The 18827-nt window shown below is 39.5% G+C and overlaps 1 protein-coding gene across 1 annotated transcript in view; it reads right to left on the reverse strand.

Moving 5' to 3' along the window:
- DNAH12 (dynein axonemal heavy chain 12) overlaps positions 1–18827 on the reverse strand; it is a 4520724-nt gene that overhangs the window by 1678040 nt on the left and 2823857 nt on the right. The window contains exons 37-38 of the mRNA XM_044078497.1: positions 12320–12575; positions 4397–4696 (exon numbers count right to left, since the gene is read on the reverse strand). Coding sequence (XP_043934432.1) covers positions 4397–4696; positions 12320–12575 — 556 coding nt within the window. The remainder of the gene's footprint in view (positions 1–4396; positions 4697–12319; positions 12576–18827) is intronic.

An 18827-nucleotide genomic window follows, 5' to 3' on the forward strand; every position in this document is an offset into this window, starting at 1 on the left:
CTATATAGAATAAATTACAAGGACACTTTAGTGCATAAACAACTCCTTCAGTGTGGCAAAAAAGTTCTGATTAGAACGAAAAATAACACCATTAATAATAGTAAAATTTTCTGTATAACGAAACACTGAACAATTACCACATGAAAAGGTTCCCCTTAATATGGGTATCTGTCTCCCTAATGGATGAGTTGGAAAAACGATTTTTTTTTATGCACTAACATGTCTGCTAAACTATGTCCTTTCTGAAAGGATATATAGGGATACCTAGTAATCATATGAGAAAGTTTGCTATCTTGATCATTTTCTCCATGACCTTGCAGATAAGATTAGTCAAGCTTATGAGTCTGTAATTCTGTGGTCAGTTGATGGTCCTCCCTCCCCAAGGGACAATTGCTGCAGTCCTCCATTCCTCTGGGACAAAGCCCATCTCGAGTCTGGATAAAGAGGATTTCTAGTGGCTCTGATAGATTCTGTTTCAAGCTATTTAAGAAGCATCCTGGAATGTTGTTGGGACCCATGGTGGCTGTGTTTTTGGCTTTAGGAGCGCAGTAAGGACCTGTGCCCTCATAATGACCATTAGGGGGATGGTTATGAGTATTTCTTTTTGTGTGGTAGAAGGTAATGGGGGGGCGGAGAGTTTGAAATGAACTTGTCAACCAGCAAGTTTGCTATAGTTTCAGACTGGGTGTAAGTGTTGCCATTCATGAGTAACTCTGCATATTGTTGAGTGTTTCTCCTGAGGTAACAAACATAATTTAAAAAGTCTTACGGTTATATTTCACCTGGGAGGCCATCTTTACCTCATAGTTTGCTTTGGCAGATTTGACCAGCTCTCTAATTTGTTTGTTTTGACTGGTAAGTGTCTGTTTGCACTGTTTTGTCTGTTCCTTCTTGGCTTTGGAGAGAATTTTTTTCGTTTTGTTGAATAAGCTATTTATGCTACGTGTCAACTAGAGTGGTTTATTTGTGCCAGTAATCATAGGTTTGACTCAAATAGGTACTTGCCTCCATTATTCAGTTTAAATGTGGTTGTGCAATGCTTTTGTGCACAGGTCAGAGTCGGCCTCACCGTCATCCAGGTTCAAAGGGGCTTGGAAGTTTAATAAGCTGTCACTTCATTTGAGGTAATTGGTATTAGCAACGTTCTTAACAAGTTTGGAGTTTGATGGGGGTTCTGGGTTAGTTTTACTTCTAAAAGAGCTCATTTTGTGGTCAGATCTTACCAGGGAAGAGTTATTGTTCAGAAGGCAGCAGCACCCCCCCATTTTCATGAGTACTAGGTCTAGGATATCTGTACCTTTAGTTGGGGAGCTAACTAATTGCTCCAGGGTGCTTACTTTGATGAAGTCCAAAAACCTCAGAGCAAGTGAACTATGGGTCATATAAGTCTCCCAGTTTATGGAGAGGTAGTTGAAGCTACCCATAAGTATGATGTTAGGCTGAATGTTAAGAAATTCCAGTAGGTCTAGGTAGGAGGTGTGGTTCTCCAGACTTCTGTTAGGGGGATCTGTAGATAGCAAGACTATGATAGGGTGTCACACCTATATTTAGTTGGGCATGGAGCAATTCCAGCGAGTCATGTTGTTGGACCAGTCTAGCAGTGTACTTATCCTTTATGAACAGTAAGACACATGTTCCCTTTGTTTTAGGGAATGCCTCAGGATGCCCATATCCACCAGACCAAAAACAGAGATTACAGGCAAGTGCTCATCTATTATACCAGATCCTTAGTAGGTGGCAAGAAGAGGAGGAGAGTCAGTTAAAGGTCTAAGTGAGAGTGTTTAGTAGTATACTATTAGGTGAACTGCAGTGGTGCTGCCCGCTGCACAAACTGGCACCTCTTTGATCAACTATGAACACTGGGAGACTATGGGCAGCATTTCCTAGAGGATTTTAAATTGGAAAGCTTTGCTTATATACAAGGCATGTGTAGCAGTGTTTGCATGATGCACAACTGCAAGACTTTTATACCAGCAAGATGAAAGACTTGTACATATTTAAGCCCTCAGGCCAGTGAAGTAAACACACAATAAGCCTTTCATCAGCAGTTCCCAACTTGGGTGGGTTGAATCAGTCTTCTACTCCCAACAGAGTGCAGAAAAAAACTCTTAATGTATTGTCTTGAGATGAAGTGAGATGCTACAGCCCTGAGTAATGTCTTGAACTGTTGTGCTTTCTCTCCAGTCAACTTCCAGGTCTTCAGGCTGGTCTCCATTGACCTTAGAGCCTTTTCTGACCACTGCTTGCTGCTGACTGCTGTAACCAATGGTTTATGCTGTGAGACAACTGTTTCACTAGGGATAACTTTTTAATCACTGAATTACACCGGTGCCCTTTCATTACTAGGAGGAACTCTACCTGAGTTGCAAGTTAGCCACTTCTGTATGTGATCTTCTGTCTGTCTCTCTTTCTTAACCATGTGTTGGTTACTACTAAGCCATTTGCCAGTCAGAAGTCTAGAATAGCCTCTTCTTTACATCTGTTACCCCACCCATGAGGACTCAGGCAGTCCTCATATCCTGTTCTGTATGTCATTATATGCACATCCAGGTCACCTATTATCAACACCAATTCCTGTTGTTCTGCTTTATCTAGTAGGTCTTGCAACTGCCATCTGAATGTACTCTTCTCCTCACTATTACAACCCTGCTGTGGGGCATAGGCTGAAATTATGAATACTGCTCAATCATTACACTGGAGTCTGATTGTGACGAGTGTATCACTAATTCTAAAGACATCCCTCACTGCCTTCCAAAGCTTCTCCCTCACCATTTCTAATTTGTCTTCTTCCTGAATAGTAGTCTCTGGATCCCAAGCCAAATGGCTTTGCTGGACTTCCCATAGGATGTCTAACCTCCTCTTTACCATCATGTCATCCACTTCCAAGCCTAATCTGTCAGTAAAATGATTATGAGTGTGACAATTCTTAGTTCATGTTTGGCAGGTTGATTAGTTTTATGTCCAGCTTTCACTCATTAGAGCTATCCCAGGTAACTCAAGCTGGGTAACTGGACACCAGCCATGCAGTAGCTTATTGACTCAGGGATGCTGGACTTCATGGCAGGCACACACTGACCAAAAGGGGCACATACACCCCTCCCACCTTTAGCATGGATCCCTGGTGTAGGTCAGATCCTCAACCCAATTATCACCAGCAAATACTCATGCCCATGATATTAGTCAACAAAGATCACATAGAGCCATATTTTTACCCCTTTGAAAGGCTAGTCCTGCCATGGTGCACAGTCTGTGATCCATGTTCTTCTATCTTGAGGACACTGCACATCACAGTAGATGCGCAAAGCGGTTAGTCTATACACCTTTTCCCACTATAGGGCACCATCTGTGCTGCTGCCCACAACTCCATTCTTAGGTGAGTTTGAGAAGGAAACAGCATGTTTTGTCAGTGGTGGGAGGAAACCCCAGACACACAGGTAGCACATGCAAACTCTAAACAGGCAGTGGTCGGACATCAGGATCGAACTTTGTACATTGTGCATGGAAGGCACAGACCTTAACCATTATGCCAACTGGTCTCACTACTGCATCTCAAATATTTCCACTGTTTTGATTTTTTTCTATAGTAACTGACCTGTTAACCCTAGTGCAATATGTACTTGACTAGCTAGGGACAAATGTATAAGAGTAAATGAAGAAACTCCTGAAACTCTGTTGAATAACATTCTGAAATGGTTTGAAGACCCCATTTCTTTCACAAGTAGTATTTCCCTCATGTCACAAAAAAATGAAAACTGCCCTACAGGGACAGTGATCTTATGATGAACATAGTAAAGTTATGTAAATTAAATTACATAATAGTAGATGTTTGAACAGACCTCTTCCGCAGTATAAACATCCTTCCTTCTTGCCTCTTGATATTTTTAATATTTTTAAAGTTGGGGATCCCTATTTCCCCTGATATCCTAGAACATTTATTTGTAGCAGGGCTCTATCCTTATTGGTTTATTGATACGAAAGCTCTACTTTTTGGCACCCATACATATGCTTTTATACCAGCTTGCCCTTAAGCTTTAGCAGTCACACTGGTGTATGGAAGGTCCCCTAAAGTTTAGGAAGCTGGATGGACATCTGATCCTTAACAGGATACATCTCATATAGCTTAGGCTACTGCAACATTGATCTAATGATGAACATCATTTGGTTTTGTAGGAAAATACTCATTTCATTTACAGTCATTCATAATCCACTATAACAATCAACACTGGTCAGATGACTATTAAATACAAGTACAGTCTAGAAATGTGGGCAAAATCATTGAACTAGCTTAAAATATCTGAAATACTGAAAACAAAATATTATTTCAGTTAATGCAAATCAGTGGTATCGCTAATATAAAATTCAACAGAACAGAATAATAAATTTACTCTTTACTTACAGGAGACTTGCTGGATTTTAGATGTTCAAAAACAGAATCAAAATTTTCCTTGAAATGTTCTTTTATAATATCCTTTATTAGTTTATAGAGCCAAGACCTATCTGTGTCATCTACAAGCCGATCATAGAAGACCCGGAATGCTTCGTGCACAAACAGACGAATGAAGGTACGCTTGTTCTCTACAGATTCCTTTTTAATGAGCAGACAGCCTTGAATAACACGTGAAAAATCACGTAGATTAAACGTGTAATGTGATTTAGCAGGTGTTGGTAAAAGATTTTCCATGGCTTTCTTGTACACCTGTAACAAAAAAGCAATGGAATGAATGCAGGTAGGCTAACAAGTGAGAAACATTTTGTAAAGTTTTTGTAGATACTTGAGATTATCAGAAACATAAAGCTTTTCAATACTATATTTAGTCCAGTTTAAGATTATCCATGCATTTTACATTATAAACAGGAAGACGTGCCTTCAGTCATTGGAAATCACTGTACAACATTTACTCTGTATCAAATCATATTTAGAAAGCAGAATAGTACAGAGAAAAACAAAAGGGTTTTGCTTTAAAATGTAATTGTCAGTAAATGTGTTATCTTGCCTCACTAGTGCCTTTAAGAAATAGTTATGTGCCAAGAATAAAATTACACAATACTACAATTTAAAACTTGTGTACATATGAAAACACACGCACACAGGCTCCCAGTCACATTTCTTTACACATGCATACAACTCATACAACACACACACACACACACACACACACACACACACACACACACACACACACACACACACACACACACACACACCACATCCATGATATCCCAGTTCATACCAACCACAGGTTATGTCAGGCAGCAGTCACACAAAATACATACTCACATATATAAACACACAAACCCACACACTCCTGTGCATGCATTCCTTTCTACTTACATGTTATCAATATGTACAGGGCAAAACTGACCACCTTCCTCTACCCAGTGAAATGCACAGGTGCATGCTGCTGCCTTGCAGAGTATGCTTACTCATTTTCTGCGCTACTCTTTTAGAGTAACTTGCTTACTACTTAGGACTTCTGTACTATAAAAATATCCTAAATGAGCAGAGAAACAGGCTACTTATGGAGCCTCAATATCACAGACCCATCCCCCAATGACTGCATTTAAATATGGTGCCAAAAATCCTGTTGCCCCTTACTGCAGAGCTGAATATATATGTAACAGGAGGGCTCTATGAATGGGACTAGCTTGCCTAGTGTGCAGTGTGCACTGTGTGGTCAGGCATACCAGACAACTTTTGCATGAATCCTGGAATATGTGTTCTCACCATTTAAATACAGTGATCTCTACACCCACTATATCCACCAAAACACCTTTAAAACAGACCAATTACAAAAAACACATCCTTCATAAACCCTTCATCTTCCCATACACACTCTGTAGTCCTGTCCCAACATCATAGACTTCTGCCACTTACTTAAAAAAATCCTTTTCTGTCATTACACTCCCACAATGCTTCTTCACTTCACCATACCATCAGTAACTCCTCCTACTCCCCCATTTCTCAGTCTTCCCTTCACTATCCTATACCACAAAGTACCACAATCATCCACCTGAACCCGAAGACCTATCCCACTCTTTCACACACTCTATTCTCTACCAATCCCTCACACACAACCCAAAGTGACACACTTCCTTTACTTCATCTCCTCCAAACCTACCAAATACAACAACCCCACCTCAAACTTCCTAAATGCCTTTATAAATTAATCCCATTTTACTCAGTCTACCTCAGAACCAATATCGAATCCAAACCAGTTCCCTCCCACAGTCCCACCACACAATACCCACAACTTTTCACCACTCCTCCATTCATTCTTGTGCAGTAATTAACACACAAAACATCAACAATTTACTTGGTCAAATAAACACATTTCTTACAACCCACTCCCCCAATATCATAGCTGTCACTGAAACACATCTGAAACACACCAACCCTAATTTTCAGTACCCACTCATCTCTTACAAATACCCTCAAGATATGAGACCTGGCAAAAAGAAAGGTGGGGCTACTCTCATTCTTTATTAAAAAAAAAAAACATGTTAACCCAACTATCATTGCTCAAGCAAACACCGCCTCAGACACTGAACCCAAAGTGATCTATGTAAAACTTCCCTCCGCAAAGAAAAGTCACCTTCTAATTGCAGTCTTTTACCTTCCTCCTCTTCTCTCACCTTCCCAAGTCTCCTGAGAAATGACAATGCCAAATTCCTAGCCAATATCACCCTTATGCAGCTAATCATTGACACTACCTGTCCAAATCTTCTAGCTAAACACTAACAACCCTACCATTATCTCCAAAATATCTGTTCTTTCACCCTCATTTAGAGACTACTACCCAATAACCATCTAAATTATTAGCCACTCACCAAAACTGCCCCCCCCAAACTAGTTAACTTCACTCCCAGATTCACTACAAATATGGAAATCCTCAAAAAAGACTCCACTGAACTCTCATTACCAACTTAAAGAACTCCAAATCATTTCCCGTAAGCTTCTTCAACTTCAAGAAAATGTTTCCCTCTCACACAACTTTTTAAATAGAAAAAAACCTGGCTAAAATCCGAATGCAAAGCACTGTTCAAACTTAGAGACAATGTGCGTTTTTTGTATTGCCAAAACCTCTCACCAGAAAATCATACTGTCCACCTCTCTGCATAACCCAGCTATGCAAGCCATACATAAGCACAAAACCAACTATTTCAAATGCAAAAATCTTGCTCTGCTAGGCAACCCAAAGACTTCTGGTAGAATGTAAATCTTCCCACAGGCCAAAAATCCACAGAGCCTATGTTCTCCCCTATTACCATTCAGACCTCTCAAGGCTAACTTGCAACCACAAACTTTCTCAAGGAATTCAGCCGCCTCCCTAGAACTACAACTTCTACCTCTCCCACCCCAGTTCACACAGCCCCCTGCCTGCCTTTTATCCCCCTCTTCTATTTTAAGAAAATTGCTTACAAAGGACCTTGAGCACCAACTAGAAAACATACCCTTCTATTCATCCACTGATACAGGCAACCAGACCTCCTTACCACACCTCTTTTCCACATTTATAACCTCTTATAGGTTCATAAGGTGTAGGGCAGCCACGGTGGTGCAGTGGTTAGCATTGCCACCTCACAGCAAGAGGTTCTCCGGTTCAATCCTCGGCTGGGGTGCCTTCTGTGTGGAGTCTGCATGTCCTCCCTGTGGTCGCGTGGGTTTCCTCTGGGTGCTCCGGTTTCCTCCCACATCCCAAAGACATGCTGCAGGTGGATTGGACACTCTAAATTGACCCTAGGTGTGCGTGTGTGTGTGCCTTCTGTGGAAGGTTGGGCGCCGGGCTGGCAACTCGACACCGTAAAACTTCACTGCTACTCACTGTGCGGACAAGGTGATCCGCTGTGGCGACCCCTAACCGGGAAAAGCCGAAAGAAGAAGAAGAAGAATAGGTTCATAAGGTGTATAGGTGTTTACTAAGCTAATGACCACAAGGGTCTTTTTAAGCCTAGCCATGTATCCCAAATCTCTGACAAGTTCTGATACCCTTTATAAGTGTAAGCAGGGGACTTGGAGATGAAACATTTACAAGCAGGGACCTGGGAGATGAACCATTTACAGGTTGCCTGTGTCCATTAGAGACATAGGTGCCAAACCAGGGATGAATTTCCTGTTCCACCATCCAATTGTTCAAGTTGCACATGAATTGGGTTAGGGAGGAACTCTGCTTCATATGGATGCAGAGCCTGTTCCATTGACAGGGTAGTCTCTGGGATACATACCTGTCTTTCCAGCAGGTCCTATTCTGATCATAGGCAAGGTTTAAGTCTTTAGAACGGGTAAATCTGGTGCTGTCTGTTTTGTGGATATGCAGGAAGTCCATCAGAGTGGGGTCTGACAATGCCCTGTGTGCCATGCATAGATCTTCCCTAAAAAGCCTGTAGGAGACAGAATACAGGGACAGACCCTGTATCCTTTTAGCGAGGAATGTCTGTGGACATTCCAGTTGCTGGATATGCCTGGTTAGGTACATACCAAAGGGAGCAGTGTATTCAAAGACAGGTCTGATGAATGCCAAATACAGTGGAGCAATGACTTCCTTGGACTTAGATGCCATACCTTTGTTTATAAGTTGCACAGCACAGAATGATTTCCTCACTATTGTAGACATGTGATGGTCAAAGGCTAGATTACTATCTATATGTGTCCCAAAGTCCCTAACTACTGGTTCAACTCTAAGGGGTATCTTGCTAATATACTAGTTACCAGGGGTGGATGACTTTCCAAAGGATACTATTATGCATTTCTTTGCAGTTAGGTTTAGTCCATGGCTCTGACACCAGTTCTTTGTCTGTGTTAGCCCTTCCTGGCAAACATTTGTGTCAGTGTGGGATTCAATGACATCTCCTAATTTGCAATCATCTGAAAAAGTAGTTAGACAGAGGCCACTGACATTGGCCTTGACTTATGAGAAGTAAATGCCAAAAAGGAGGGTCCAAGGACTGATCTCTGAAGGACTCCACTTGTGACTGGCCTCTTTGTAGAGGTGGGCTCCCCAATTTTAACTTCCTGGGTCCTGTCTGTGAGCCAACTGGCTATCCACCACGTGATATATAAGTTTGTACCTAAACTTTGAGTTTGTCAACAATACCTGAGTGGGGTACTGTGTCATATGCCTTTGCCAGGTCAAGGTAGGCAGTGTGAATCATTTTCCCCTCATCCATTGCTTTGGTTACCTTCTCAAGGAAGTCCACCAGGTTGAGTAGGTATGATATGCCCTTGACAAAACCAAACTGGGTGGGATCCAGTGTCTGGAGGTTTACTATATCTCTGTTGATCATTTCCATGATAATCCTTTCCATGGCTTTACTTATAAGACTAGTGAACCTTATGGGTCTGTAGTTTTCAGGGTTTGTAAGATGGCCCACTTTTGTGCAGAGGGATTACTGTTGCTTTTCTCCATTCATAAGGCATGAAGCCTGTTTGGAGGCTACAGTTAAATAGTAATTCCAAAAGCCCTGATAGGTCATGTTTCATCCTATTTAGAAGGCATCCTGGGATATTGTCTGGTGCCATTGATGCAGTGTTCTTGCTCTTAGCGAGAGCATTAAGGACCTGTTCCCTAGTGATAGTAAGGGGAGTTATATTTGATGGTATTTCCTGAGGGAAGGTTGGGCAGTTGGAGCTGAATTTATCAGCCAGGAGGTTTGCTATATCTTCTGGCTCAGTATAAGTGGCTCCATTTTCAATGTGCTCTGCACACAATTGTGTATTGCCTTTGAGGCTATAGACATAGCTAAATAATGCTTTGTGGTTGTCCTTGGCCTGGGAGGCCAAACTTAACACAAGTTTGGCTTTGGTAGACTATTTGTCCTCTGAGTTGTTTGTTTAGTTTGATGAGAGTGTGTTTATCCTGCTGGGTGCTGCACCTCCTAATTTTTGCCATGATTTTCTTCCTTCTCTTATAAAGCCTATTGATTTTGTAATTCCACCAGGGTGGCTTGCTTTTTTGAGTTATTTCTGTACTTCTTCCTGGTGGGTACAGCTGTCTCTATGCAGCTATTAACATGTCTGTACAGGGTTTCTGTGAATAGTTCTACATAGGCAGCAGTGTTCTCATGGTTTATGGGGGCTTGAAATGTTGCCAGGTTATCACCTAATAGCAGGAGGTTAACCTTAGAGTAGTTCCTGAATATTCCAGGTCTTCTTAACTCAAAACACAATGCCAGACATATGGAAAACTGCTATTATCAAACCCCTTTCCTAAACAGCCTCAGACAGAAAATGCCTCCCACTTCTGCTCTTCTGACATTTGAGAAAATACTTGACAAACTAATCTACAACCCACTGTTCCCTTACATTTAGCAGTACCAACTCCTCACTCTTAAACAGCATGGATTCTGGACTGGCCAAAGCACAATGACTAAAAATGACATCCTTCTAAACATGGACAAAGGAAACCTTTCAGGCGTACTCTTAATTGATCTTACTAAAGCTTTTGATCTTATTGATCACCCTTTGCTCCTTCACTCCCTCCAAGTGCTGTTACCTGGCTCCAAGATTTCTTAAAAAACAGATATTTTAGAGTCAAAATCAGTTCATCTATATCACCTCCTGCATCCCTAACCAAAGGAGGGATCCAGGGCTCCATGCTCACCTCATTGTTTTTTTTCAATCTTTACTATTAAACTACTCTCTGACATCCCTAACCTTCCTATCACTCTTCACCAAGCTGACATGGTTATCCTTCAAACCAGTCCCTATCATTCAACTACTCAAACCCAGCTTCAGTCTAACCTCCACTCCCTTAATTCTTGGCTTAACATTTAGAACCTCACAAAAGCTGAAAAACTTCTAAACATCTTAGCATTGCAGATCTCTACCTACCCAAACAGAAACAACCATGTCCTTTAAATACCTACGTTTATGGCTGAAGCAGTAACTTAATTTCCATAACCACACTGAAAACACCAGGGAAAAGAGTAATTCTCATTTATTCTGGTTCTGGAAAAGTCTCCTTTTCTCTCCAGGCCAATTAGAACTGCAACAGGCAAAGGTGTCCCCTTGCTTCCCATCATACCATCATAGCTACACACTTTAAAAAAAAATAAAAAAACTCCTTGGCTCTAAAGTCCACTGAGAACACAATCAGCTGATTCCTTTCCAGCTCTCCCCCCACCACCACCTCAGAACCATCACTGCACCATCATCTCCAAAGCCAGACAGCTCCCACTAGTACAGAACTGAACCACTCCTAAGGTCTCTTCTTTTCAAACTATTTAATGTTTTGTGAGAATGTGTCATTAGAATATGAAGACTAGTTAGATGGATAGATTCATAGCACAGCATATTCCCAGTCTATGGAATAAGTTGCCACTATAGGACAAACACAGTACTAGTTTGGTTACCTTTAAGACTAGTCTTGATGACTGGATGGGTAGACACAAATTTACACCAGGCTTATCATATATGGCCCTGCTGAATTTGTAAGTTATGCAGCATTAAGTGCTTGGCAAGGCTGGCAAGAACTTTTTATAGTTTGTCTACTGAATACTGTACATGGCTTGGCAACTTATAGTTCTTGCAGTTGCTTGCCTATTATTACTATTCCTGTGTTCCTATATATTGTTCTTGTACAACTATTTTCACACATGAAGTCACATAAAAAAAAACAATAAGAATATTGCTATTAAGGTGTAAAATAACCTCTTCAAAATATCATAACATTCCACTGCACCATAAGCATTGTCATATATATCTACAGCTGATTTGGATCAAATTCCATGTGTGTCAAGTAACCAAACGACAAGATGCCAAGGAATGCAGCACCAATTGCTGCTTTCCATATGAAATCACTGCTTATGTGACTCCTGTTGTATTGTGTTGTACTGATTCCTTTACTTTGGTTCATTTCTTCCTTCTTCCTGTTTGTGTGCCAATGGAGTTGGTATATGTAAGTTCCAAGGTGTGGAGAACTTGACCCCCACATGGGGGGGGGGTCACCCTTTTGGCATTTCTGCTCTGTATTTTTTTGTATTTTTTTTTCTTTGTATCTTGTAAGTTGAGGCTTCATAGGAGTACCATCTTACATGTGGAAAACAAAGCCTGTTTCTGAGCCTACAGTAGGGGGAAGGTACTGCATCTATTACAGTGTAAAATCACAGCAAGATCAAGATAAATTAAACAATATGGAAGTGGCTTCGATGCCTGCATTTTTTTTTGTAATTAGACTTTTTCTACAGAGTTAGAAAGACTGCAGACCATTATTAAGTAATTACATAAATTATTTTCATATTCTTAAATGCTACTCATTAACCAAAAGTAGCAACTAAAGAAATAACTTCTGGTATGATGGAAAAAAAGAAAAAAAATTACTACCTCCATTGTAGCATTAACAATCTGAGTCCCAACTGTAAAGATCTCCGCCTGAAATTCTTGATTTCTGAGATAAAATGATACAATATTTGAGAAGATCCGAACCATTGTTTCATCACTGAATGCATTGATGGAACAGATGTTAAAATGTCTCAGAAATCGAGGTGTAACTGGATTCCTACCCCCACCTGGAGGCCCCATTGCTGCAATCAGCTGTATATCAATCAGGGTTATTTTAGAGGTATCCTTCAGGTCATACCTAGAAAGGAAAACATATGCATTACATTATTCAAGTTCAATCTTATTACAATATGTGTATATCTATCTAGCTTTCTTTCTATCTATACATACATACACACACATATATTAAATTATATTACATTTATTATATTATACTGAATTTATATCAAAAACAATAGTAGAATTCTATCTAAGTTTATCCCCAACATTTAAATAAATAGATAGGCTGGTAGAACATGTGAAAGCCTTCTACACTGCTTGAGAATTTACATGAAACAATGTAAAATTATGCTTCTCAGAGTATACATAATATTGAGAAACATGGACAGACAGACAGACATCTAGGGCCAAATTTATTGGAGAAGATCTATGTGTTATTTAATTTTTCTCATGCTGCCTGTTATCCTGTTCAAAATACTACTGAAATGATTAAACAATCTGAACATAATAAAGTTATGTGGGAGAGCGTCCTGTCACCTATTATCCTGGAATTGAAGGCATAGTTTTTCCTATGTACTTTACAATACTTTGTCAGCTAGAAGAAAGGATACAATTTAATACTAAAGTGTATATCTGTCTTTGAGAACAGTGAAAAGATAATCCTTATGCAGGCATGGTAGGTTTCTATTATATTTCATCTTCCCTGTGACTTCAGAGAGTAGAGGTCTCAGCTCTGAAGACAATGACAATAAGTTTGATTAGAAATCACCTACACAATTCAATGTTATACACCATTACTCCACCAATCTATTACAGGGCTTGAAATAGTGAAATGGGCTTCAATTTGAGTTATTAGTTTCCTTTCAAACTATTTTCCACCAGTCTAGCCTGTCCACTGGATTTACTTTCATGAATCTTTGGGCTTTAAGATCCAGCAGAATTCTGCAGACAGTGTTAAGTGTACACATGAATTAATGTTATCTTACCATAAAGCAAAGTATTTTCCAGTCTACCTACTGTCACTGCAATCTGGATCAGCTGCCTGGCTGATCCTGAACTTGAAGCAGGCAAGGAAATGCAAAAGGATAAACTACACTGCATTTTCACAAGTACTTTACTTGACCTTAAGAGTTTCAATGTGCAGAGAATACCAAATGGTGCATGTGTAAGACAGTAATGACTTTTCAGTAGGCTGGTTTCAGAAAAAATCCTTATGTCTCAGCACTAACTTGAACAGAGCTGCAATGGAATGCTGACTAGCAAAGAATCCTTTGGAGCCCCTATAAATAATTAAATAAGCAGTTCAGAGCATGGCACTAACTTGTTCATTATACTGTTGCACATAAGCAATTATTTTCACTGGTGGGTGAATGGATAAAAAGGAACTATGTTTAAAATTATTTAAATTATAGGAGATATTATGATAAAGGAGTAAGCATTCAGTGTACTGAATGAATATGTAGAAATCTCGTTAGCAGACAAACAGCATAACTCTACCAAGGAAATGGGAAAAAAAGAGTTCCTTCTCTCTCACCAGCAAGGCACAACTGCAAATGAAGTGAACCCCCCAGTACCACAGACTGGTATAAGTCAACCCATGGGAACAGTGTAAATCTTCACAGTAAGTTGCAGAGGTAAGAAAGGAAACCAATGGCTCTTGTACATGACAAGATCTTGGAGTAAAATGCCTCCAGTGTAACCAGACAGTTCAAATGTTCACAGTGAGTGGTTTGGTAGCATGTTTTAAACTTCAGGACTTAGTTTAGGGAGCTTATGGAGTTAGTACAAGAGTAGCTAGCACAGGTATAGCGGAAACAAAAAATATTTTATGACTGAATGCTGAGGGCCCAAAAATATATAGATGATGAAAAGATAATGGCACTTATTGCTATTTGTCTGAATAAGTTACAGACAGTATTTTTTTTTTTGGATGGGGTCATTTACTGTAGTGGAAAAAGTTAATGAATGTCAGAACTCATCATGTCAATATGATAAAGTTCTAACACAAAAGAGAGGCTCTAATATTTAGTATCTGTAGTGCACCACAAGTGGTAGATCTTCTCAATGATGAGGTAGTAGTGTCACAGAAGCTATCCACTACTCAGATTCAAGGAATCCAAGCAGTGATATGTGAGTTTAGAGACAAGTTTATTGCAAAGCCAGAGATTGCCCACTTTACACAACACCATAAAGATACAGGAACTCAGTGATCAATCAAACAGGCTCACTATGGGGTACCTGAGCAAGCCAAGCAAACTCCATGGGACAAACTATAAGAAACGTTAACTCTGGGTGTAATTTAATAGTCTAGTACTTCTTTGGTCTCATATTTGATGATGGTGCCACAAAAAAGATGGAAGACGCTAAACAGTCACACAGAAGCTTATACATACCCCAGCCAAAGCATAAATTAAGCTTTAGAAGAGTTTAGAAGGCACAGTGTCTGACCACTGCTGGCCAGCTAAGGCTGCTTGACAGCCACATGAAAAGGACATCAGCATCTGTAACAATTTTTGAGCCGTATGAATTTACTAAATTGTCTTTTTGGGATGAAGAATGACAAAGAATTTTTCTAGAGGCTTGTGGAGGATATCCTAGCAAGAGTTGGAGACTAAGCTGTAGCCTACATAGATAATATTGCCATTTTTAGTCAGTCCTGGCAAGAGCATATACAGTATGTCAGAAAGGTGTTAGGTTAAAATGGTTTGGGTTAATATCAAGGTAAACAAATGTCAGAAAGGGAGGAGACAGGTAGCTTCCCCAGGTCAAGTCTCTAGCAAATATGTGTATCTAAACCTAAACCAGTAGTTAACAAGTCAGCACTATATTTGAAACACAATGTGTCTGTTATTGAGAAAAGTTGTTATAGGAGTGGGGAAAAGGCCATGTAGCCTGAATTTATATCAAGAAAAGGGAACAATGTTACTTGTAGGAATGTTCAAAATGTCTAAACTGTATGCTGAGGAAGAAACAACCTTAGAAAGTGTTAAATTAGATGTTAAACCTATAGAGTTTGCATTCTGTTACTGGGCATTGACTAAGTTAGTGAATATACTGTATTTTTGGAAGGTAATGAATTACAAGGATTGCTGTGTTCAGGCAATATGGTCTATTAAGTTAAAGGTTTTTGTGTGTGTTCAAGCATAAACTGAATAACAAAAAGTGGAAGACAGAGGTAATGTGTGTTCATGAAAAAGAATACTCAAACACATTTGAAGAGTCTCAGACCATCTTGGGAAAAATTATACATCTTTTAACACTTGTACCTGAATGATCATGTCATTATTGGGAAAAATCTTCACATTTTAAAACCCTGTGGGAGTTTGGGAAGAAGGGAAACATTTAAATGATTTGCAGTAGAAAAACAGCTTAAACAAAGGAAAAAAACAACAAGCAGCCAAGCGTGGGATAAAAAGGATTGAAGCATACTTCCTGAAATACACATAGAAATATTATTTCACAACAAATGAAAATGGGTTATCTGGAATATGCTAAGGGGACTACCATATGGCTAAATTATATAAATAACCCAAAGAGTTGTTAGAATCCTGAAATAAGGACAAACTGAAACAGTCCATGTATTAACATAGAAATGTTAGCATTAATACATGAGAGAACACAATGGGGGGTACGAAGCCGATCACAAAACAACGATTAGCACAGAAATGTAGCATCAATGCAAGTACAAACCTGACAGTAGAGTCATATGAGTGAAATTTCAGATACTGAAACAGACATGGGCAGTGAAGCAGAATTACCTAAAGAAAATGTAAATGTATATCTCATGGCAGAGCAGCCTGAGGGAACAGAGTCAGGAAAAGGAAGGGAGTTTGGCAATAAAACAGTACAGCCTGAGAATAGTACAGCTGGGAATAGAGCTGACTAGAGGAAATGAACAGAAGGACTCTTTCACTACAAGGGTGCAATCTAAAAAAAAAATAAGTTAATAGGTTTGAAAAATGCACAAAATGAAATTGACAGCTCCACAATTGTGGAATTCTAAGCAACTGATGTCTATTAAAAAGAAAAAAACTAGCCAATAAGAATGAACTTACTAATGTAGAAAAAAGAGGAAGAAACTAATTTCTGTTAGTTTAAAACAGAAAAACTCAAGGAAAAGGGGACTGTAAGCATCCAATGTGTGAGTGAGGAAAACAGTAAAACTGAACACAGTTTTTGTTTAGTGCTACCATTTACATAGGAAGAGTCAGATGGAAGAACCTATACCAGTGTATGCCATAAAGGAAGCTGAACCTACCACTTCAAAACAAACAAGTGTGGAGAATGACTCAAATTTAGCAGATTTAGAGCTGAGCTCCTAGTATTGGAACTGTCTGAGTATCCTTCTTCAACACTGATCTCGTTTCTGTCTGCAGATCCTGGCATTTTATGAATATGTGTGTCCATCTGTAGACAAGACATTGTAATCACTGGGTGTAGCAATTTTAACGATTAATGCTACTTTAGTCTTTTTTTCCTGGATTAATATATCTAGTTTTCATACATCTGTTTTTTGAACTGTTGATAATGGGTGATCCCTCGTGATATAAACTTTATCATTCTCTACAATGCTTTGGGGTTTGTGTTTCCAATGCTTCTCAGCAGCTTCAATATTGCACAATTCCCAAAGCAACAGTCTTGTCGCATTATTGTGTCCTTCAGTATATATGCCCTCTGACATGAGTGAATCACACACAGCAACAGGATGTGCAACTATTTCCAGTTCTTTTTTTTTTACAGAACCTGTATTTGTCTACTTCTCCCACATTTCCAATGGATTTTGTTAACCAAAGTGTATGTAGTTTGGGCTGCATTACTAACTATTCATCTTTTGTTTTCAGTTTACCTTTCCTTAACCATTCCTACATCAAATCCTGATTAACATGAGGCTGTTTCAGGACATATCTGTACTCACCATTATAGTTACACCTTTTCTGCATTACTTTCCTTCTCACCTGATCCTTCTCATATTTTTGTTTTTTGGCACATTCAGTTGCTGTCTGATTTTTATCTACTTCTGGTTTGATTTCCATTCCCAAGAAGTCACTTTGACTTCTTCTCCTCATGTTTTAAAACTTTCAGTACATTTGCATTTGATGAAGTTAGCAGGTACGTATGCAGTTCTACAACTGCAGATCTATACATGTAATCAATTTCAAGGGAGCCTATATCGCCTTCAGAAAGGAGATATATAATCTTGATATACACTGATTTTTTTATATATTATTTGATAAGTGTGAAGCATTTTCTTGTTTTCTTGTCCAACTGATCCAATACTTTTTGGTGCCAGTCAATTACCCCAGAACTCTAAGTTAGAACAGGAAGAGCAAATTGGTTTATAGCTTGGACTTTATTCCTAGATGTCAAGGCTCTTTTCAATATTAGTTTTAGTCTTCTGAAGTATTCCTGATTTTGTTTTGCACTTGTTCACGTTTTATTGATGACCCTTCATCAGTTCTCAAATATTCACTCTCTGCTGCTCAAGTTCCTTTATATCACATAGGTTGGTACTAGGCTATCGGCCCTAGGGCCTATATAAGTATAGCCATAACAATTCCCTGGATACTTCTTCCCAGAATATTTACTTCCCTGGACCCCTGTCTTGCAGGGCAACTGACGTGATCCCTGGGGTGAATTTCCTATCTCACTTCCAATCATCAAGGTTCCTTTTGAAGAGGGCCAAGGAGGCGCTCTGCTTGACATGTATGGGCAGTCTATTCCAGAGTATGGGGAGTCTCTGGGTCAGGAACCTATCCTTCTAGCATGTTTTGTTCATTGTGATGACAAGGTTTAGATCCCTGGAGAGTGTGGCTTTGAGGGATTGGGATTTTTTTAAGTGGAGCATGTCCAACAGCTTAGGGTTTGACATGGCCTTGTATGTTAAGCAGAGATCGCCTCTGAGTAGACGATATGCCACAGAGTACTGCTGGAGTTTTTTTAGATGGTCAGTATAGGGCATCTGCTTTAGGCCTGTGATTCTTTTAGTGAGGTATTCCTGTAGCCTTTCCAGTTGTTGCAGATGTCTTGTGAGGTACATACCAAATGGGGTGCTGTACTCTATAATATGTCTAATGAGGGATGAGTACATTCCTGTCCCAGACTGATATTTTCTCGGTACTTCAACTTTCATGCTTTAAATGTGGCTTTTGCACATTTAAGACCAAATGGCAATCTTATATTATTTGAGAAAGTTTTAAGCACTTGAAGCTGTGCTTTCAACTCCTCATCTGATGAACTATACAGTTTAAAGTCATACACAAAAAGTAAATGAGAAGTCTTTAAATAAACTTATTTTCTGGGAGCCAAACTGTAACTATGGCCTAATCTGTTA

The sequence above is a fragment of the Protopterus annectens genome, chromosome 7.part1, assembly GCF_019279795.1.
Source record: "Protopterus annectens isolate FY-2018-M chromosome 7.part1, PAN1.0, whole genome shotgun sequence".
Lineage (NCBI taxonomy): Eukaryota > Metazoa > Chordata > Ceratodontiformes > Protopteridae > Protopterus > Protopterus annectens.